Source organism: Ursus americanus, chromosome 10 (genome assembly GCF_024610735.1).
Source record: "Ursus americanus isolate L20-20 chromosome 10, mUrsAme1.1.p, whole genome shotgun sequence".
Lineage (NCBI taxonomy): Eukaryota > Metazoa > Chordata > Mammalia > Carnivora > Ursidae > Ursus > Ursus americanus.
In genome coordinates, this window is record NC_142136.1 from 8,624,358 (window position 1) to 8,647,768 (window position 23,411).

A 23,411-nucleotide genomic window follows, 5' to 3' on the forward strand; every position below is an offset into this window, starting at 1 on the left:
ACAGTGCACTCAGGTGTGCATCTGTTCCCTGATTCTGTGTTGTAATTAAAAAGAATGATTTTTACATATTTAGTTATTTTTCCATTTATCCTGATCTGATGCCTGAATTTGAATGCAGCTGAAGTTAAGGGTACTAATTAATTGTGAATCACTCCAATACTTGAATATGAGGCCTCTCGAGCCTAATGTGCAAATTTATGTAAAAACAATGTGAAAATTAGAAATGCATTGGCACATTTTTTTTAACCAGAACTGTAGCGTTCTGTCTAGTCAAACAGACTGCTCATTTGCAAGTTGTCTATATGCAAAGCGTTCTGCCCCTGGGAGCCTCAAATCTCCTTAGCAAGTCGTCTGAAATTTGAGAACAGCTTTGTTCTGAACCCTCTTTCTACTCTCTTCACTTTCTCTCCTCTGCTTCTAGCAGTGTGGACTGAAGGCTAAGTACAGATTTCACCTGGCAAACAGCAGCAAGCAGGGCCCAGAATAGGAAGCCCACCCTGAGACCAAGCCAAATCACCTGCCAGTCAGAAAGCCTCAAGTTTCCCATTGCAGGCCAGACCCGGTGAAGTGAAAGAGGCTGTTGGTGGGTAGGTCCCAGGCTAACTCTCCGGTGATGGTTGAGGTTAAGGCTTTCAATTCTGCAGCTGCTCACGGCCTCTCCTGGGCGTCGTGGGAATAGCCAGAGCTGGCAGGTGCAGGGGTGCAGCGGCAGGGGGAGCATTTGGCTCCCCTGCCCTCGGCTGCCTGGCATCTGAGCCAAGAAGTGGGCCGGAGGGCAGTGCCAGAAGATGCTAGCAGGAGGCCAGCAGGGCAGGGCCAAGTCATTCCACATGTGGGAGTGGCAGGGGAGTCCTTATGGGAATTACCTAGCTAATCATTTAGCTGTGGGAGCAGAGAGGGTAGTGACAGAGACGGGAGGATTTCCCAGGAACTGGCATGTAGTCAGACAGAGCTAATGGCAACCCACCCATGCCAACAAAGGCAGCCCTGAAGCATGACAGCTGAAGAGGGGCACCCCTGGGACAGGAGCTGCACCAACAATGAGGGTGAATCACTGTCACCCCTTAGGGACACTGCACAATGTTTTCCCAGCAGCACAATCCCAGATCGAAGGGACAGCACCGCTAGGCCCCCAGCAGGGGGGGACATCTGACACAACTGACTCCTCTGCTTGGTGCTCACAGCCCACGTTTACTCAAGGTATGAAAAAGGTAATTCCCCATACTGAGTTGCTCTGTAAATGCTGTTCTCAGTTGTAACCAGGAAGCTCAATTTCCACCAGCTTCGGTGCCATGGTCGTCACCCTGACGTTGGTATTCTATGGCCTTGATACTCACAGCGTGGTCCCCTGGCTTGGCATCATCACCATCAACTCTGAGCTTGTTGGAAATGCAAACATCCTGGGGCGCACCCTAGACTTCCAGAATCAGAATCAGCACTGTAACAAGATCCCTGGAGGATTCATGTGTTTTGAGAAGTTCTGTGCTAAGGTACTTCTCCTCATTTTCACCAAGCCAGACTGAGTTTCGTGGGGTCCAGTTATCAGCTGGGTAACTTTGACTAAAGCACTTCATTTCCTTGACCCTCAAGTCCTCATCTGTAAAATGGGTATGCTCATCCTACTTAATTTAACATGATGCAAGTAAACAACAAATTAGAATTTGTCCTATAAACTGAGAATCTTGATCTAAATACTCAATTTTAGGGGCGCCTGGGTGGCACAGCAGTTAAGCGTCTGCCTTCGGCTCAGGGCGTGATCCCGGCGTTCTGGAATCGAGCCCCACATCAGGCTCCTCTGCTATGAGCCTGCTTCTTCCTCTCCCACTCCCCCTGCTTGTGTTCCCTCTCTCGCTGGCTGTCTCTATCCTGTCGAATAAATAAATAAAATCTTTTAAAAAAAATAAAATAAATAAAATAAATAAATAAATACTCAATTTTATTTTCATGCTGCATCTTGACCCAATAATTATATATAAACTCCTGAGAACAGGAACAGTCTTCCCTCTACCTTTTTAAATTTTTCTTACACACCAAGTATAGTTTTCTGCCTACAATGAGGTTGACTATTTGACATTTACAAAAATCAACCTCTCTTGAAACCTCCAACCACCGCCCCCACCACAAATAAAAAATCTGATTTCAATTCCTGACTCCAAGCACAAAGAGCTCCTGTCACTCTGACCTAATCCTCTGAGGTTCATCCCTCTAAATAATTGTATTGTCTCCATCTAAAACAGCACTTTGTTACCATGGCGACACACACATAATCACTTGTGTAATTGAGGGTGGCTCTACTAGCCAGCCCCCTTTCCACCAGACAACACAGAAAACATTCTACCCTCCTGCATGTTACTCTCCCATAGGTTTGCTTCAAGACCCTACACGTTTCTCAAACTTACATATACTTTATGAACACTATAGACCAATAGGAGCAGACCCACGAATAAGGTAGGAAGACAATTTGTGGGAGGAAATTGGAGTCTGGGTCCCAGTTCAGAGCCTGACACTGTTTGGCAATTTAACTTGTCACAGGATACTCGACTTTTCAGGACCCCACCGCCCCCATCTAAAGAGAGGTAAGGGAACAACGGGGTTTCCTACGGCTTCACCCTCCACTGTTCTGTCATTTGCTGATTTATTTCTAAGTGTCATTAACTGACATTATTTAAGAAACCTTCTGAGCATTAAACATTAACACAGCTCTTTTTCTATGGCACGGTTCATTATCATGCCAATAAATGATTAATTACAATTCTCTGACCGGACCAATAATTTGGCAGGACGTTTATGATTCATAACTTGTGCTGTGTTGTAATGTTACCTCTGAAAACTGACATACTAGCATTTATTGTTTTTTATTGCCTCTCCCAGGTGGCTTTTGAAAGAGAAAGCCAAGTGACACATGTTTAAGAAGGGTTTAAAAGTTTGCCGTGGTTGGATTAGGCATTATTTATCTAGTGAGGAGAAGAAGATTGGTACTTCTGTGGACTTCTGTGACCATCTGAGCAGCAAATCCAGCAATGAATAATTCAACGGGCTGTCCGGCCAGTGCGACAGTGTGCAATGGCACATCCTGTGTGGTAACTAAGAAAAATTTCAATGAGATTCTCAGTGTGGTACTGAGTACTGTCTTGACCATCCTCTTGGCTATGGTGATGTTCTCCATGGGATGCAATGTGGAAATCAAGAAATTCCTAGGACACATAAAGCGCCCGTGGGGCATATGTGTTGGCTTCCTCTGTCAGTTTGGAATCATGCCCCTCGCAGGATTCATCCTGTCAGTGGCCTTCGACGTCCTCCCCATCCAAGCCGTAGTGGTGCTTATCATGGGGTGCTGTCCCGGAGGAACCGCCTCCAATATCTTGGCCTATTGGGTCGATGGAGACATGGACTTGAGGTAAGCTATCTAAACCTCTACATACTGCAATCACATTGACTTAATCTTTTCAGAAGCCCATGGCACTGTGATGTCCCTCCCACCTGCCACTGATCTAGGGTACAACTGAGGAATTAAACAGAAGAGAATGAATGGATTCCCTCACCTCCCTGTACCGCTGTTTAGCTATTGGGATTTGGGGGTGATACTGGGTAGTTGTGCTTTTTAATCTAACTCAGCTGACAGGGAGTTGGATAATTGCCGCTTCTCTTTGGGAAAAGATTCAAAGCTTTTCAAAAAAGAAATGCTTTCCGAGCCACAAGTATACCTGAGAAAGTTTTCCTTGTCGGTACCAGCAAAAAAAAAAAAAAAAAAAAAAAAAACAGAACAAGCCAACCTTTGTCTATGGTGATGAGAAGTTCTGAGTGCAATCATGAAATCAAATTGTTCATTACACAGTAGAATCTATGCTGAGACAATGGTCAATTCCACAAATACAGCCAGTTCTTTGAACAAGCTTTTTCCTGGTATAAAGCCTAAGGAAGAATTTGTACGTTTGCTTCACTTCTACTGGCATTAAAAGAAAACAAGAAAAAAAAAAAAAACCCTACAGCAGCTTTTTTTTAATTATGCTTACCTTACTATAAAATAAACAGAAAATGGTTTCTCTGCTTCCCACAGAGTAATCTAAATTGCAATGTTTGCCCAATTCATCCTGTGCCAGTCTGAACTAGCTCTGAGGAAAAAAAAAAAACAACTAATGGAAATAAGACGAAGCATTAATGTGATGAGACCGAGAATTTTAATGCTTTAGGTTGAATAGAAAAATGTCTTTTTCCTTACCTGACAATTCCTCATTTCCTGGGAAAGGTATGCATTTCTGCAAAGCAGCCAGGTGTTAATGTAACGAGTGCTTATTAAATACTATACAGTAGGCAATCAGCTCTGTTAATCACCAGCTACTATATTCGGAAGAGAGAAGCTTAAGGTATAGAAATGTAACCACTGCAAAATGTGAAACCATATTCCACGTTGATCCATTGCCTACTGAGCAATTGGGAGCCTGCCATCTCATCTCGGTTGGTGCTGATCCTTCCAAAGCTTTAGAAAAGCCACACCAACTGTGTGTCTGCACTTCATACATTTTTCACTTAAGGAAATACCATATCCTCCTTGCAATAGATTTTTTTTTTCCCGAAGAAGTCCTGTAAAGAACAAAGGATGGCAAGTGGTGTTCAGGGTAGCTAATCTGTGAACCACCACATAGCAATAAAGTCCTTTCAGACTTCAACTTCGTTTGATCTGGACATAAGCACTCAGAGGTGACGATTCTCAAAGCCAGCACCCACTACACCAAGGGGAGTGACCTGAATTGAATACAGGACTTTGACGCCCGCTGAACAGCTTTTACATAATATTTGCAACTTTTCAGCAAAATGAAAGAGTCTTCTACCTCAAGGTAATGCCACATGTGTAATCATTTTGTAAGATGGAAAAGTATGCGTGATGCTGGGTTATTTGGCAGTTGAAACAGATTTCTTCCTGCAGGCTAAAACTGTTGGGACCTAATCTAAAAGCTCCAACTTACACTTTTCTGCGGTCTTAAGGAAATCTTATTTGTCTTGAAACAGATGATTATGTAATCCTATCTACCTCGTATAACAATTCCTATAAAAAATAAAAATATTAAAAAACAAGAACCAAAGTAGAATTTGAAACCTTGATAGGAGACATCCAGTGTATATGAATCATTCAGCAAGTAAGTCAGAATTATCCCTGAATGGGACATAAGGCACTGAAATTTTTAATTTTCGTTCTGGAAAGTGTGTACTCCACAGATCCCCCTTGTCCTGCAATAACAAAATAACACCAACGGCTCTCCGGTCCAGCTGTCCCCTTGCTAGCAATTCCACCTATCCAGAACTCAAACAAGGCCCAGTAAAAGACTCTACACAGCCAAAATAAATCCTGCTTAATCTCGTAAATGTTCCTTACACAGGGCCTTCTTAATCTCCTAACCCTAGAGCTCTACTGTGCTATTTCCCAGCACCAAGAATGAAAATAAGAAGTGGGGCGGGGAACGGGGCACCAGAGGGGCAGGCCTGTGTCCCACAGCAGCAACTGGCCCAGAAAGCCTGACCTCAAGAGAGAAGACCCAAAATGCCGGCAAAGCAAAGAAGGCAACCACAAGACACGGCAGGCTCTGCATCACTGAATCTAGAGCCAAACATCTCTATAAACACAGCACCCAGCAGACATTGCTGTATTTCAGCAGAGCGAGTAATAACGCCTATCACAACGGCTCATAATCATTGAAAGGAGTTAAATTATGCCACTGTGTATGATAATGACATTACGTATCGCATATGTTAAAGGAAAAAGTGTTCAAATATTGCTTTAAAGCAAATTAGGAGATTATCACCTCAGCTATCGGGAACCAGTTTTCCAACACTTTCTATTCTTCTGGAGTCAATTCTGTCCTCTAAGACCTTTACCTTCTTCACTTCCACTGGAACTCCAGCAATGGCAGCCAAGATAGGATTGTTTATACCAACAGGTATCTGTCCTGGTTACTAGCTGCTGGAACAGATACGACACAATACCAGCTAAACCACTCCATCTACATCAACCTTCCTGGATGTGGTTTCTGGGAGTAGAAACCACATCATCTTCCCCTAGGACCCCCTGTCCCCTCCTCAGCCCCACTCCCATCCCCCCTTACCCCATTGTCCCCCCTCAAACTCTTGCCCCCCCATTCCTCCTCACCCTACCATTTCTTCTGTACCTGGGAAGCCATTGCATTTTGCAATCTCTAGTGGGAAAATAAATAAATAAACACAACAACAGCAAAAAAGCAGACAGTTATCCTTAACAAAATTATAGACATTGCTCATTGAAATAGAGCAGGTGATACTTCAGCTCCTTCTCAGATCACTCCAGCCTAGAAAATTGTTGCAGGAATCTGATTAGTGTACAGGTATTTTCACCTGTTCCAGCTGTGCGGTGGGTATCCTATGCACAAAATGGTTCTGGGAGAAATGAAGGTGAATCTGCTGGTGGCAGGATCCACAGCTCAGGAGACACAGAGATGTCTGCCTGCTTTGTGCCTGCTGTATTCCCAGAGATCCCCCATTTTCAAACCTTCTTTCTTTGCAATGACTTCAACCACACCATGCAAGGACTTTTCCTTCTCGTTTTCCTTTCTTTGACTTCTTCTTTGGGGAATCCCTGAATCCCTGTTTATGCATCCTTTCTTCCACTTCCCCCAATTCCTTCACCACCATCTGTTAGCTATATTCCGTTAACTATTTTCTAGTGTTAATAGTTTCTAGATTTTCCTTCCACGTCCTTTGTTCTCTGGTTAAAGATTGTTACATTTTTCATCTTCCAGGTCAGTTTTCATGGTTACTTCAGTTGTTCAAGATCCCCAAACCTCTGGCTTATCACAAACTCAAAGCAATCTCTCCCATTTAAACCACAAAAATATCCAGCTCCTCTCTACTCTAAGAGCTAACCTAACACTGTTTGACTTTTTCTGTTTTTCCCTCTAAGTAACCAAGTTTTGTTTCTCTCATGTAGTATTTATTTTTATTTTACTAGCTAGTATTGACTAGGTACTACCAGGAGTCATACACCAGTACCAGTATTCCACATACACTGGTGTATTTAATCCTCAAGATAATCCTCTTGAGGTCAGTACTATTATTTTCTGCATTTGACAGATGATTAAATTAAGGCTCATAACCTTCACCAAAGTCACAAAGGCAGTACACGTCAAAATCAGAATTTGAATCCAGACCTAACCACTTATCCCCATCTAGACTCTTAACCTTTGTTCAACATGGTTTCTATCACTTATCACATCACCAGTTTCTAGCACCACCTGTATACACTTTGTTTGATCTTTCAAATTTGGTGTTTTGCTTCTAATATGATAACACTCTTTGCATTCTTCACCACTAATGTCACCAAATTCCTCAACATTTACTGAATTCTCATTTATTGTTTTTATTTCTAAAAAGAACAAAAGAAACAGTTATCCTTGGTAGTTAATAGAGCTAAAGCCGAAAATTAAAGACAAGAGATTTCTTTTTTTTTTTTTTTTTTTTTTGCTTTTCTTACTTTTTTCCTCATTCCAATATAAACTTGTGGTAGTATTTCTATTGTTGACATCATGCTTCTTCTAAAATTTCAGATTTCATTCATATAAAATGATTTTTTTCTTTTGCTAATCTATTCCCCTACATTGCTTCCTAAAATTATAACCTGTGAATTTTTTTTCATCTCATTTTGAGTGGTTTGATATTGTTCTCATGTTACTTCAAATGGCATCAACTTCCGGGCCATACAGTCCCTTGTACTTCTGCAATGCCTCCTGGTCAAGGTGGCCCACTAAAGCTAGACCATTCCCTTCTCCAACTGCTGACTTGTCCTTCTTCGTGGTCCTCAAGAAACTACTCTTGCCAAACTCAAACCATGACACAACTTCATAAATTGCCTTAGCAATAATTCAAAATTGATGCTTTCCCAAAGAAATTTGAAAGAAAAAAACAAAGAGAGAAGCAAACTTCCTTCTAAACATTGTTCTCATAGTTTAAAACAAAAACTCTTGGCCTTCTCTTTCTATACGATCCAGGTAGTGAACACTGCTCCCTTCGTGCACCCCTTCCTGTACTCTCCACTCTGGAAAGTACACAGACATACTGGAATAAAAGTGATTTCATTACGGCGATAACCTTAAATCCATTCTAATTTTTTTAAATAAAAGATAAAAAAGAGAATGTCAAAAGAAGGGAGAGATTTACAAACTCCAGTATTTTAATTATAAGTAGGACTACTTCTGAAAAGTATATTGTGGTTTTGGATTCTGCCTTAGCATCCCTTTTTTGTATCTAAATTAAGTTAACCTGTCACCATAATAGATGGAACTTCTTGGAAATGTTTTTCATACATCTCTAGCATTGGTTGGTGTTACACTATTTAAGCTCCATTAACACAAGTATTTTTTTCCTAAAATCTTTAAATGCATTTTAAGTGAGGTCATAACCAGTTTTTTTTTTTTTAAATGTTATTAGGGAAGTTAAGCCCCCTGATAAACATTATTTCCACGACCCTTTCTTTATTTTCTTGTCAAAACTGCTTATTTAGATACATTAAAATGAAATTCCTCACCCCCAGCTGTTTTCCTTAGCACTGTGTGGTGTGGTTGTTGGTGTTTGGGGGGGGGGCGGGGGGGATGGGGTGGGGGCACAGGTGATGTAAATAATTTCACATTTTCTTCCAAGTCCACATATAATACCTTTAAGAAATTACTGCTTTGATAGTCTCCAATGCTACAACTTTTGGAGAACGACCTTTCAGAAAAATTTTTCCAGTTTCCTGATTCTGTATTATGCCAGAACACCACACACACACACACACACACACACACACACACACACACACACACACACTCTGGCTGGATGGCTAAAACAGTAACTGACTTTTAATAAGAGCCTTGCATTATTCTAAGTACTGGACTCATTGGGTCATTAGTCCTCACAGCCTATGAGGTGGCGACAATTTTATCTTCATTTCACAGATAAGGAAGCTGGCAAAGGGAAGTCAAGTAAATTACCCAAAGAACGTAGTACTGATGTAGTAAGTGGCCACGCCTGCTTCCAACCCCGGCAGTGTCTGGCTTTAATGTCTGGCCCAGACATTTAACAGCTCGGTTCCCCAGAAGGAGAATGTGCCTGTGTACACATGGCCCTTTGACAGGACCAGGAAGACCCACTACCCAAAAACCTCTCTTCCGTCCCACTGTCACATTGCTGAAAATAGCACCATTCTGTATAAATTCTTCCACGTCAAAAGCCAAAGTCCACTTACCCAGCCAGGTCTGCTCACTAAAACACAGATGCTCTCAGGAAAATAGTATCAAACCTGGTTCTTCTGAGCACACATTTGGTAAATTTCTCAGCAGAAATAGAATCCAGTCCTCCCCTGCCTGCTTGCATATTTTCTTTCATTTTTTTAAGTCAGCTTCCTCTTTCTTTCTCAAGCCACAGGCATTGGGGCAATATTCTGTCTGCCTTCAAAAAGAGACACTGAGGCTCCCTCCCTTGGACATGTGTTCTCCTCCAAGGACCAGGGAGGCCCATCTCATCTCAGTACTGACAGACACGGCAAAGCCCCTAAAGTTTTGGCTGGTATAGATGTGTTTTCTCTTCTCTGATTGGAGGTCCAAAGGGTGGCATGTCCAAGCACCTTGTACCTTTTTTAACAATAAGTTTAAACAGTCATTAACTATCTCCCCTGATCCTCGAGAACCCATGGGGAGGGAGGAATGACCCAAGACAAAGTAGAAAAACAAATCCGGATCTCAGCATTTTGCCCAAGGCCGGGACCTGCACAAAGATGGGCACATGTCTGTGTCCATCCATCGGCCTAGATGCTGCTGCCACCGGAGCGTCTTTTGCGGGACTTCCTAATCACGAATTGCACCATGAAGTAAGCTCTCCCCCTAGAAAGCCCAGGTGGACAAATCAACCTGCCCGTTTCCTTTCAGCATCAGCATGACGACATGCTCCACGCTGCTTGCCCTGGGAATGATGCCACTGTGCCTCTTTATCTATACCAAAATGTGGGTCGACTCTGGGACGATCGTCATTCCCTTTAATAACATAGGTAAGTAAGTCATCCTTCTGCTAGAGTTCTGAATATTCCCCTCTTATTGTCTGTTTATCTTCAGGACAGGCTCAGACCCAGCTAGTATTTACCTCCTGCGCCAGCCCAATCAGGATTTCATTACAAGTCACGCCTGCGTTTCAGTGCAGGTTGGCAGAATCTAAATGCCAAATCTTGACCCAAGGTCAAGGGAAAACTTGCTATTCCTTCATTGAAATCAGCAGAAAGAGGGGCTGACTTAAGGCACAGCCGTCTGGACCTCAGGAAGCCAAGACTGCTGGGGCACAAGAGGCTCTGTCCTTCCCGTAACCCACAGTACAATTAGTTCATGGGAACATGAGTTTCCTCCCAGACACTCAGATCAAAGAAATATTAAAAAAAAAAAAAATCCACTAATGATTTAAAATTAGGGCACCTAGTAAGCAATCGTGAGTGTGGCACTGGGAAACTACCAGATGAAACATATTGCAGATAACACTCGACTGAGCCACCTCTTGATTCAGAAGTTGATTTACTGCCACAGTGTATCGCATGCCCCAGGAGTCGAGTCTGCTAGTCGTGACTCTGTCTCCACTCATGTTGCTCCCAGATGTTCACCCCCACCCCAAAGGGGCTGTTTTTCTGTTTCTGGGACAACAGATGACAGTGGGAAATTAAGTCATTTGTGTAACATGGGATCAAGGGTAAGATGAGACAGTTCCTGGCCTTCCCAAACTAGGCATTTCCCACAGAGCCGTAGTCATAAAAGATGAGATACAGGTGAGATAGCGCATACCACCAGGTACATAGCGTGCTGCATAGTCATTATTCAGCTGACGGGCTACTTCAGGAGGTGTGGGTGTCCATTGAAGGGAGCTTGGTGTAAGCGAAGCTAAGTGATGACTCAGAAGGATATTTGTAAAGGAATTCCTGTTGGCATGGGAAGCTGCCCTGGACTCATCTAAAATCTTTTCTATTTCTACAAAAGATTGTTTCTGTGATAAAAACAGGATTGGGGTCTACACAACTGAATTAGAGCAAACTTTGAAAACACTAATCAGGGACAACCTGTATTGGCACATCTTACTCAATTTGGGATTTTTTTCTGCACAAGGTACTTCTACTGATCTGGGGAACTCCTTCATACCAGAAAGAAGCTCCTGCAAACAGGTTTTAGGGTGACCCTGCAGAATCAGTCACCTGCTATGCCTCATGCTCCTTAACTCTCAGCCTGCTCCCTGGGAGGGCATCTTCCTTCATGTCAAACCATGTAGACTGCTTGTATGGTATGCATTGTAGGTCTCTCAAAGAACGTGTCTGCTGAGTAAGGAGTTTAATTCTATATTACTTATTGTTTTAAAAAATACTTTAAGCTTTAAAATATTCTCCTCTAGATATTCATTCCTATTTGGAAAACATTCCATGGCACTATTGAATGATTCTAACTATAGTATGAATGACTTATAGCACATCCTTTAATGTGAATAAATTTTGAAAGAAAGAGAACATGAGAAAGAGTAATTAGCACCTCAGTGGAGGTAAGGGTCATCAGAAAAGAGGTCAGAGCAAAAAAGAAAGAAAATAGAAGAGGAAAATAATTTTTAAAAAATTTAATGAGTTTGAAAAACAAAGATATTAACTCTGCTTATTTACCATTTTGCCCAGACTTGTTTTCCAATCTAACTTTCTTGTTATTGGTCTGTCTAGTCCTTCAAGAAAACAAACAACCTAATTACTTCACAAGTTGTTCTCACTACTTTTCAGAGAAGTAAGTTAAGGTCCAGGGTAATGGTTTAATTTGTCCCAGATAAGCAGTGAGCTGGAAGTGCCCCCTGGGCTGCGCACGCTCTCTGTGGGCAGGACTGCCAAGCCCAGGCTCCAAACGATGCCCACCAAGCTCTGAAGGGGCAACGCTCCCGCTGAGCCCTTCCCATGGGGGCGCTGGGGTGGAGGAGGGTGGCCGCACAGCTGGCATTGCTGAAAACAGCTGCAGCAGGTTGCTGCCCTGCCCCCCCCCTCCCCGCCGTCTGTTGGAGGGTGTCTAGCACCATGAACTATGCACCTGCTTCATCACCTAATTTCCATGGCAGCAGCATGAGCAAGACGTAACTCTACCCACTTCACAAACAGGGAAACCAGAGCACAGAGGGGCTGGATGGTTTGCACCGTCCCCACAGTCTACAAGGTTCCACTCTGAGTCGATCTGGCTCCCTAAGCACCCCGTGACTATCTGCCTCTCACTTTTATCCAACTTTCCTTCCTCCCATACGTGCTCTGTGAACTCGATTAAGGCCAAGTTATGGTTCACAGGGTGTAACTGCAAGCAGATGCTTTCCCATCTAACTGGACAGGCATGTGACACGGGCCGGGGGGAGGGAGGAGGTGGTGGGAGGAATGTGCAGGCACTTAAGGAAGACGGAAAACAGCTCTGAGAAGGAAAGAGAATCTTTACCCCACTGGGGAGTCAAGAGTCACACCAACCCACCTCTCCAGGTGGGAGCCACACACTCTGAATGTGAAGAAGGTCAAAGAGTATATTTTCTGGTCAACTTCTAGTCCTGGAAGAATTGTCCCTGGACTCATCTGGTCAGAAGAGGAAACACGGTTTGGGCAGGTGGTCCTGCTTGTGTGCTTATCCTGTAGCCTTGGGCCACCCGGAGGAGATAAAGACTCTTAGCGTGAGGGGCCCAACCATGGTGCGGCAGGGGGAGAGCGTCGCTCCTTTCACAGGGTCAACATGTTAAAAATATATAGTGCCCAAGCCTAACCACCCTGACATTCCAAGCTCAGTATTTGCACCAATTTAAGGTACCACACTACAATCAATGCGTATCAAGATGGTTTTAATTTAAGGCCTACAAACATCACACAATTTAGGGAATAGTCTGGACACACCAGGGAGGAAGTCTCCCCCAAAGTAGCAGGATGTAAGGATACCCAAAGGGGATTTTTCTGGGGGCTCTCTCCAGTGCGCCTGCCAATGACTCTTTTCCATATCCTGTGTTCCACCATTTTCTCCCCATCCTGTCATCCCATCTTTCTTTTTTTACTACTGTAGGTATTCCTGGCCATGACTTAATCCCTTTGAGAAATTTCTGGGAAAAAGTAACTGCTGACCTTTATATTGCCAGGAGGACCAGAAGGCTACAAAGAAATTATGTTTTCATCACTGTTGTGTTCATTTTAAATTCATATTTACAGCCCTGAAATCTAGAATCCATTTTCCAGTCCTCAATGAATCTACTCCAATGTTAAGCAAAAACCACTCTCAAAACTTTATTATTCAATTCCACTTTCCCCTACTGCTTTAAAAGGATATTTGAAAAAGAAACAGCCCATCAGGTGTTCTAAGTTGTTGGTACTATATTATATAAAAGCAGTGATTGGACCAATGAGTGTTAAGTAACATGGAGAAACAAACCACATGTCATGGGAACAGCAGTAAATTTAACACAGGGAAATTGAAGTATGACTCTTTTATCTGGTTGGGTGAGCACGTTCTTGCAAAGAATTATAATTACTTGAGAGGTCGCCAAATATATTATCTCACAGAAAATTTAAAGCATGCTTTTTCAACCTCTTCTCTCACCTCTCTGCTGTAGATTTGAATAACTGAGCTCGGTCTGAGCCAGAAGTCATTAGCCCATAGAATGCCTGGAGAATTTTGAACTTTTTGTTTTATTTCTACTTCTGGGAAGTAACAGGGAGATGTAAAATATCTGTGTGTACCCCAGGAACATAAACATACACATGAACTTTAAAAAGGTATTTTTCCTAGGATATAACAATCTGAAGACCAAAGAAGCCAAGATTCCGACAAATTGAAACTAAGAAAGTGTCAGTATAAAGAGCACTAAAAAGGATTTATATCATCCATATTATCAGTGCTTTGCCAGTAATATGAAATTATTTACTGGAGTGGGTAAAGACAGAGTGTTGTTTTGCTTGAGTCTGTTTCGTGTGTTCAAGAAGGGAGACTGATCACGCTTTTTTCAAGCTGCTTACTCTGGTTTTCCTCTGTCTTATGCTATGTGTTCTGCTGATGAAATGCCTCTTCTGTTATTTTTAGGTACATCTTTGGTCGCTCTTGTTGTTCCTATTTCCATTGGAATGTTTGTTAATCACAAATGGCCCCATAAAGCCAAGCTCATACTTAAGGTAAGCGTCCCATGCCACAGGTTGCAAAGTCAAATGTTCCACAGGGTGAGTTCGAATAGTAGGTCTTTCCTGCTACTAAATTGGTTTTCTCATTATATCATAAATCTCCACCTAGGGAGACTTGACGTTGTTAGATAAGTCATCCACTCTTCTAGAACACCCTTCCCAGTCCCATCCACAGGACAGAATTCTATGCCCACTTTGAGACACCCAATTCAAACAGTGCCTCCTGCTTTTACTCTACCCTGTACTCCCACAGCACTTGGCTCTGATCTCTGTTCTGTGGATCTGTGTTATAAAATAGACCTAGAGATCTGTTTTTTAAAACAGATTATATGTTTCTTGTCTCTGAATCCCTATGGCCAGTTCAGCACCTGGCAACCGGTAGATATTAGTACCCATTAGTAATTAGTAATCATTCATTTCCCTTCACCAACTGTATTCTAGCTAGGTGAGATGGATATGGATAAAAGTGGTGTAAAGACACAGAGGATATAAATATCCAGACATTAATACAGATAAAGATATAGATAGATACAGATGTAGATATACATATATCCCACTGATCAGGACACAAAATAAGCTAGCCGGTGTTCTCTATTCCTCTGGACCAAAAAACAAAAACAAAAACAAAAAACAAAATTAAAAAAAAAAAAAAACTTATAACCTGCAATTTTTTTTTTAACGTGAAAAGGAGAAAACAGTAACAACAGTGGTTTTGTTTGCATACGCTTTTTTAACTTTTGCAGTTTTATATCCTTTTCTCACTATCATCCTCATGAAAGGTGTCTAGGGCAAGATTTTATCCACAATTACAGATGCAGAAAGCAGGACTAAGAGAAGCTGTGTGACTTACCAAAGGAAAGAGAGCACAAGGAGTTGCATCTGAAGGCCAGGTCTTCCAGTTCTCGCTGACTGGGCTTTCTTCCTCTCCAACAAGGATAATTTGCAAGCCAGAACATCTTCTTCAGGCTAAAAGAGCACAGATATTAGAGGTCCTGCTATTTTCTTAAAAATGAGAACATAGAACAAGCACCAGAGTTTCTGGTGGGCTGACCACAGTTGTCAGGAGAGGCATACACAGAGCAGTGACTTCACTATCACAACTGTTGGGTCTGCTTGTGTCTTCCTTCCAGGTTGGGTCCATCACGGGCGCAATCCTCATCGTGCTCATAGCTGTGGTCGGAGGAATCCTATACCAGAGTGCCTGGATCATCGCTCCCAAACTGTGGATCATAGGAACACTATTTCCTTTGGCCGGATACTCTCTGGGATTTTTACTGGCCAGAATAGCTGGTCAACCCTGGCACAGGTATGGTGTTTTGGTAAATCAGACTGGGAATTTTCTTTTGTAATAACTATTATATGCATTTGTTAGGGCTGCTGTAGGGAAGTACCCCAGACAGGGTGGTGTAAACAACAGAAATCTATCGTCTTACAGTTCTGGGGGTTAGAAACCCAAAAATCAGCCTGCCAGCTGGACAGTTCCTTCTGATGGATGTCCCAGGAATATCTCTTTGGTTTGAAGATGGCTGTTTTCACGTTGTCTTTCCTCTATGAGTGTCTCTGTGTCCAAATTTCCCCTTATTATAAGGATACTAGTCATACTGGATTAGGGCCCACCCTAATCACTTTACCTTAACTAAGTATATCTGTGATGACCCTATTTCCAAATAAGGTCATATCCCGAGGTCCTGGGCATTAAGACTTCAGCATATGCATTTGGGAGGACACAACTCAACCCATAACAGCTGTAAATACTGATAACAAATTCAAAATTTTTCACCTATAATAACATTCACCCCATTTCTGAATATGTCAAGATATAGATTCATTCATTCCTAAATTATACAAGCCCCCCAGAAAGAAAATACTGACCGCCTCTCTGTTGCTCAAATGCTTGGGGACCATTCCCCATACAATGTAGACTGAGCCCTTCCAATGTCTCATATTCTTATTCTCCAAGCAGAATAACTTCAGCAAAAGCACTTAGGCTGGCCTTATCACACACAAGGGCTCCTCCAGCCAGCAGCAGGATGGACTCACCAGCCCAAGGTGCTGATGTTAGAACTGGGGTTAGCATGTGTCTGGTACCAAATAGAAACTTTTCCTCACCTACCAGCCCTTCTGAATCCATGGGCAGAAAGAAAAGCGAGTGTCGGCATGGGAGCACATGACAGGTTGGGAAAGAGATGAGCAGTACTGAGTAGTGGGGAGTGTTACAGGTTGTCAGGCTGACCTGGGCCTACCACTTACTGACCTTGGGACCTCAGGACAGGCGCTCGCTCTTCCTCTGACTTTTCTCATCTGTGGAATGGGGGCAATGACACCTACCTGGCTGATTTTTTATCAAGATTTAGTCAGAAAAACAAAACCAACTTAAAAATAAAGGAACTTTAACAAATACTCTATCTTGAGTGTTTTCTCAGCCCCTGCTCTGTGCTCTGCACTGTTACCAAGGGCATAATTGAAAAGAGTGAAATGAGCCTATTTTGAATTTATAGAACATCAATATAAATGATCCTGTTCTTGTCATATCTATATTTTTTATTTATAAATATCTGCTTTAAATGTATATGTATTATTCAATATGTAATTTTATTTATATTGAATAAATATATTACTTATTAATAAAGATTATGACATCATATAAATAAATATTCTGTCTATATAAAAGGATATATATGTACATTGCACACATATATACATATATATATACACATATATAAAGATATACACAGACATATATAGACACGCACATATAGATCTATTCCACTGCTTAGGGGGGCAAATAAGCCAGTCAGTGTTCTTTGTTTTTCTGGACCAAAAAAAAAAAAAAGTGTTATAATCTCTAAATTTTTTTTAATGAGAAAACAGGAACAACAGTGGTTTTGTTTATATATGCTTTTTTAACTTTTGTAGAGTTTCATATTCCTTTTCTCATTATCATAGCAATCATAAAAGGTGACTAGGGCAGGCACAGTTGGGTGGCTCAGTTGTTTAAGCATCCCACTCTTGATTTTAGTTCAGGTCATGATCACAGGGTCCTGGGATCAAACCCACGTCGGGATCCCTGCTCTGTAGGGAGTCTGCTTGTCTCACTCTCCCTATGCCCCTCTCCCACCCGCTCTCGCGCTCTCTCTCTGTGTCAAATGGAAGGATAAATCTTTAAAAAGAAGAAAAGATAACTAGGGCAAGATTTTTCTATGTATATAGAGAGAATATTTATGTAGTATATAATAATATATATTAAGAAGTTATATATCTATGTAGTTTAAGTAAAAGTACATGTTGAATAAATATATACATTAAAGCAGATATAAATATATACACATATATGTACTTTTTCCATTGTATCTGCTTTTATTTTGAGAGAACGAGAGCACAGGTGCATGAGTGCAAAGTGGGAAGAGGAGAAGGAGCAGAGAGAGAGAGAGAGAAAATCTTCAGCAGGCCCTACGGGGCTCAATCTCACGACCCTGAGATCATGTCCTGAGCCAAAATCAAGAGTCAGACACTTAACCAACTGAGCCACTCAGGCACTCCCACATTATATCTGCTTCCAAAGTTATACAATAACACAGCAACAAATACTGACCATAAAAGCATAAATTCTCTTAATGTGTCTCGTAGGTGCCGAACAGTTGCTTTGGAAACGGGGATGCAGAACACTCAGCTGTGCTCCACCATCGTGCAGCTCTCCTTCACCCAGGAAGAGCTCAACGTCGTGTTTACCTTCCCGCTCATCTACAGCATCTTCCAGCTGGTCTTTGGAGCAATATTCGTAGGAAGTAAGGAATAATGCTATGCATATCACTGGTGATGTTCTTCCTTGAGAAATCCTTGAGTTGCTAAGATAGCATTTTTTTTTAAATAATCTTTTTGTAGCGGTGAATTATAATAAGTTAATTTAAATACCCTTTTTCTGGCAGGAAAATAAATGGGTGGAAAAAGTCACCTATAATGTTATCATGACTTCCCCACTACCGATGAGAAGACTGCAATTCTTACAGAAGGTTCTAGTAAAGATTATTTATTTATTTTTAGATATTTTACATATTTATATTTTTTTATATTTATGTATTTTATATATTTATTACTTTTCAACGAAAAGTAAGAGAGGTCAATTCTCTCCATCAACTTTCTTTTTCTCAGTAATTAGGGAGGCATATTAACCCGTTAGGGCCATTTTATATGTGCCTCTCTACATGCTTCCAGGAATCCTGAACTGGTCATTTTTTCCAAAACATCATCTTGACATGCTTTGTAAATATAGGATATTTATCCAAAACAGTGGTATACAAGGGATATTTATCAGGCTAAGTTATATTGGAAGACAGATAAATATGCCCTTGTGCATATATGAAGTAATATCCACATAATTGGAACAGTTAAAGCAAACATGTTCCTTATTTCCAGTCCTAGGAATAGCTAACCTGATTTTTAATTTTCCTCTACTGTAGCATACAGCTCTGATCCTCAGCCCCTGCCACCTGCTGGCCTTCACCTAGTTAAAGCTTTCCTTACATTTTGTTCTCCAAGGACTAATACGTTTAACCTCTATTTTTAAACTTTTTTTTTCTAAATAAAGAGACTGAGTCTTAAGCTCACTGACTTTTAAGGGAGGTTATATACTGAAGGTGAAAGACACAAATAATGGGAATGTTAAGTTATAGAATGCGCGGAGGTCCAGTGTTGTTTGGGTTTGGTTTTACTTTGTTACTTCGCTCCGATAGGTATTGCACTTGCCTGTGGGCACTAATCCTTCTCTGTGCTACTGTCTAGAACGTTATTCTCAAAGCAGAGTTTTCTTTCTTGTATAAGACTCTCTAGATCCATTCGAAACTTTCCACTGATTTATCACTCACACAGGAGACAGGATCCATGGCCTAATTACCTTGTTGTCACGTATGATAGACATACACTCAATTTGGTATACCTTGAGAGTTTTCCAAATAATTAGCTAGTGATGTCTACTAGAAAGCCAGAGAAAGTAGACTGGTTGATAGAGCAATTAAGTGAATTTACTAGTTGAATAACTAACTCAAAAGGGACACATAGATAAGCTGAAGGAATGATAGGAAGGCTGGTACTGGTATCGGTCTTATACTTTCCCACATTTTTATCAATGAGAATAAAGATGAGGAAGTCATCTTTATTAATTACATGCAATGCCTGGAAACATATTTTGGTAAAAGGATTAGAAGTCTAAATTTTTTTGGAACAAGGAAAGAAGGAACGGAAAGGGACAGAGGGAGGAAGAGAGGAAGGACACAAGGAAGGAGAGAACGAAGGAAGGAAGGGAGGAAGAGAAAGAAAAGAAAGAAGGAAAGAAGAGAATAAACAATTTGGTTAAATAAAATAAGTGGTGTGTGTTGAAGAAGTCCCAGGTGAAAACAGTTTATATATAATAAAACTGTTAGGCTATTTTAATTAACTACAAGCTCAATTCATTAGATTCAATGGCTCAGTGGCTTCAAAATTAATATAGTGCTAAAGGGACCAACAAGGAGACATGGATCGTGACATATTAAGATCTTTGGAGCAGGCCACTGTCTCTCTCAGTTGTGTATCATGAGAGTTAACACTTCCTGAGCAGTAACTATTCTCCCAGGGCCATACTAGGCACCTTACTATTTTATTTCATTTAATGTTCACAATTCCCCTCTGAGATAGACAATATTACTATACCTATTTTAAGTGTGAAGTTCCAATAAATAACACTTCCTCTCCCTCTGTTGACTTTGGAACCAATTGAGAAGTAGAAGAAAAATCAGATATGTAGATAACAAAATAGTACTCTTATTACAGATAAAACTTACGTAGAAAATATGGTTCAAAATTGTGACCACATAGGCTGATTAACACCACTCACTCCACTGCCCCCGTACATGTGCACACAGCACGCATATACGCACATACCCTGCTCATCTCCCCTTGCCAGGAAGTCTGCCCAGACGAGCTGAGCTCTCAAAGATGCTGAGAAACAGCTGCCCCCAGAGACTAGCAGCCTCTCAGAAGAGAGAAAGGCTGATCACACATCAGCCAGGGCTCCCGCTTTGTGGGAAGGAATGAGTGAAGTCGGGGAGAGACAAAGTGTTATTCCAGCCCAAGTCCTCCCACCGAGAGCACTAGACCAAGGTCCTCGACACTGCATTTTAGCATGTATCAAATTTACTGAGGACTTCCATGACTGGGACATGGTGGGAACAGGTGCCCATTACTGTTCCTGGTGAGCACCACCTGCAGGGCTGATGGCCACAGCTGTCATGTGAGCAAGTACCCCCTGCAGGAGTGCACCCAGGCTTCGTGAACTACAACCATCCCTCTCGCCATGGCTGGCTGTGGAACTGAAGACCGCCTTCTGCTTTCTCCAAGCAACATGCAGCCTACAGAAAGCACAAGCCAATTTTGAGCCATAGATTGTAATCACTGTCCAAAGAACGCTTGCAGCTACTTGTTATGAAACTCCACTAACCTCCTGTGTATTGCTTTCTAGTGTACGTGGGATACAAGAAATGTTATGGAAAAAACAATGTGGAATTTCCAGAAGACAACGAAGCAGTCTCCGAGTCATCGCTCCATAAGGTGAATGAAGGATTTCAACCAGATGGAAAGTAGACACCGAGTGAACAAAAAAGAAGAATTCTAAAGTACAAACTTCTGTGATAACAAGATTTGTTTGTTTTGATGGGATATTTGGCAGGAAAAAGTTAATGTGAAAATTTAAATTCCAATTGAATCCATATATTGGTTTTGGTACCAAGTGACAGGCGGTCCAAATCCTTAATGTGACAAATATTTATATATATACTGTCTTTGAAATATGCCCACGAAATATCCTCAGACCTCCGACTAAAACTGACATTGGTAACACGGAGAAACTCGTAACTCCTGAACCGGATTCTTACCCAGAATCTCATAACCTGACTCTTTATATCTTAATATAGATGCAATGAACTATTATTATTATTACAAAGTGATCAAGATTTTCTTCAGTATTTATGATTGTAAAAAGATTGAAATTAATATCTTCCACTGACATATTAATTAGTACTTTGAAAATGTTGCAACCTATTTATTTATATAAACTTTGTAGTGTAACATGGACAATTATCTGACTTCTTGTATTAAAAAAAAAAATTAGCCTTCTCCAGTGACAGTCCAAAAGCAAAAATAAGAGAAAAGAGTTACTAAATAGAATTCAATCACCAAATTAGAATCAGACCCATAACTCATCAGCGACATTATACACATTGGCTGCACTGCCTCAGGAGAACAATGACGCCACTGGATTTTTTAGGAAAAGCAGAATTCTTTTCTATGGCTTGAATTTGGCAAAGAGCTCTTCAAGCTGTAGAGACGGACTTCTTCAAGGTTTGCCTGCAGAAGGCAGGTCTATTCAGCTCATGGGAAGGCCACATGGTAGGCATCATGGAGCGGGGAGGTGGCAGGAGGCTCAAAGACTGCAGAAGTACTGGAAAAAACCACCCCTACTCTAGCGGGTGAATTCAGTTCCGTGGGAAATCATGGGAAATGCAAGGAAAAGCACCAATAATAAAGGCCCATTTGAAATGCATGATAGGAGTCAGTTAGATGTTATCAATAAAAAGACTTAATGAGGGAGCCACAAGGGAAGTGAGTATTAAACGGTATTTGAAGAAGAGGACGTGCCCTGGGCCCAGAAGCAGGAAGGGCATTGCCAAGTGAGTTCTCTGCATGCTGTAAGTAGGTGCCACAAGAGGAACAGGGAGGATTTGATCAATGGCAGCAGGATTTAATATCAAGGGGGAAACAACTGACCATGCATTGGATCTAATTGAATTTCTTTTCCTTCATTCTGCGGCAACAGCGGGGTACATTCTTAACTCAAATCATAGGGGTTTAGTTCTGTTTTCCATTTGGACATTTTCCCTGCCTCATAGACTTCCTTTCGAATGTTTGGGTTCCAAAGGGCTTTTTGCATTTGGATGGTGTGAGTTCAGATCCTGCTGGTGTTCCTCAGCATTAAAAGGACATGAAGATCAACTCTTAGCTTTCAATATAGGGTGAGGGAATCTGCTTTTAAAATTGTAACATTTATGCCTTTTTATACGAGGTTCACATTTACAATTGAATAAAGCTCCTGTATTTTTTTTTCATCATTAGACAAATATATTAAAAGGGACTAAAGATTTTTATGAAGGGCCAGTAGGGGAGAGGTGGTACAGATTTTCCATTAGGGAGTTTCAAAGAATACGCTTCCAATGGTGCAAAAGAAGACTCTGGGTCTTAAGTACGTCCTATGCTTTCCTCATCAAACAGAAAACAGGCAGGTGCTCTAAAGCCACACTGTGAATTCAGATAATCATTTCAACACACCCAGAGTCAAGGGCCTGGATGCCAGCAGCTGAAGCAAGCAGGCTTTTCCTCCCTATAGGATCCAGATATGTGAGACAAAACTTGGCTTTCTTACATGGTATGGTACCTTGTGAGTTGTGGTTTTTTTCCTTATGTGCTAGAGGGAAGAAAAATAGCTGAGCTTCGTAAAATGACAGCTCTCTATTTTTAAATGAGTTTGAAAAGCCGATTAAATTATGAATTTTATTGCCTCTGCAAGTATCATATTAAATGAATATTTTATTTTAAAGGCTTGAATAAATGAAAATAATTTTTGTAATGTTTGGTCTATTCGAGTCTTTGTGACAACTGTCAAGATTTCTTCACTGTTCAATTGTAGAGATATAAATAAGGTGGGGTTTCTCTAATATTAAATTCTTCTCTGAAAAGTGCCTGAAAGAAACTCTTAATTAAATATTCTAATATGTAGGTCTCCCACTGATACAGATTGAGGTTGTCCCCAAGCAAATCATACTGGGGGAACATTAATCAAAGACTTAAAAACAGTGTGACAATGACAACTGATTTAAAATAATAATAAAAGTATTACATGTACTTATAAATAAGACCACCATCACCTTTTATGAAAAATTTACATGTATACATACAGTAATATATATAAATATGAATATGAATGTATATGAACATATATATATTCACTATATATATGCATACATATTTAGAGAGACACAGAGAAAGAGACTTCAATTATGGTACCAGTGCATTAAAATCTCTCACTAACAGGACTAAAGGAATTCTGGATATGAGCCCCATCCGATTCCTCAAAGACATCACTCTGTTGTCCCTCTAGGAAACTTGACTCCCTTCCAGCAGGGGACAATTTATCTTT

The 23,411-nt window shown here is 41.1% G+C and overlaps 1 protein-coding gene and 1 long non-coding RNA gene across 3 annotated transcripts in view; one reads left to right on the forward strand and one right to left on the reverse strand.

Annotated features, from left to right (window-relative positions):
* LOC123802231 (uncharacterized) overlaps positions 1-9,934 on the reverse strand; it is a 38,958-nt gene extending 29,024 nt beyond the window's left edge. The window contains exon 1 of one of the 2 annotated variants that reach the window (XR_015725891.1): positions 9,248-9,934. This is a non-coding gene — a long non-coding RNA (uncharacterized LOC123802231). Of the gene's footprint in view, positions 1-6,363 lie in introns of both variants that reach the window. The other variant, XR_015725892.1, reaches the window with a different exon arrangement.
* Positions 2,816-22,962, forward strand: SLC10A2 (solute carrier family 10 member 2). Its single transcript, XM_045812789.2, has 6 exons — positions 2,816-3,397; positions 9,927-10,045; positions 14,094-14,182; positions 15,319-15,494; positions 17,816-17,973; positions 20,682-22,962. The coding sequence occupies exons 1-6, from the start codon at positions 3,021-3,023 to the stop codon at positions 20,801-20,803; spliced, it is 1,041 nt and encodes a 346-aa protein (XP_045668745.1). The 5' UTR covers positions 2,816-3,020; the 3' UTR covers positions 20,804-22,962.
* The last annotated feature ends 449 nt before the right edge of the window (positions 22,963-23,411 follow it).

Excerpts from the sequence above, each read along its gene's own strand:
- SLC10A2 (XM_045812789.2), top strand. The coding sequence starts at position 3,021 with ATGAATAATTCAACGGGCTGTCCGGCCAGTGCGACAGTGTGCAATGGC. Across the intron at positions 14,183-15,318 it reads AAGCCAAGCTCATACTTAAG|GTTGGGTCCATCACGGGCGC; the intron begins GTAAGCGTCCCA and ends TCTTCCTTCCAG. Across the intron at positions 15,495-17,815 it reads GCTGGTCAACCCTGGCACAG|GTGCCGAACAGTTGCTTTGG; the intron begins GTATGGTGTTTT and ends TGTGTCTCGTAG.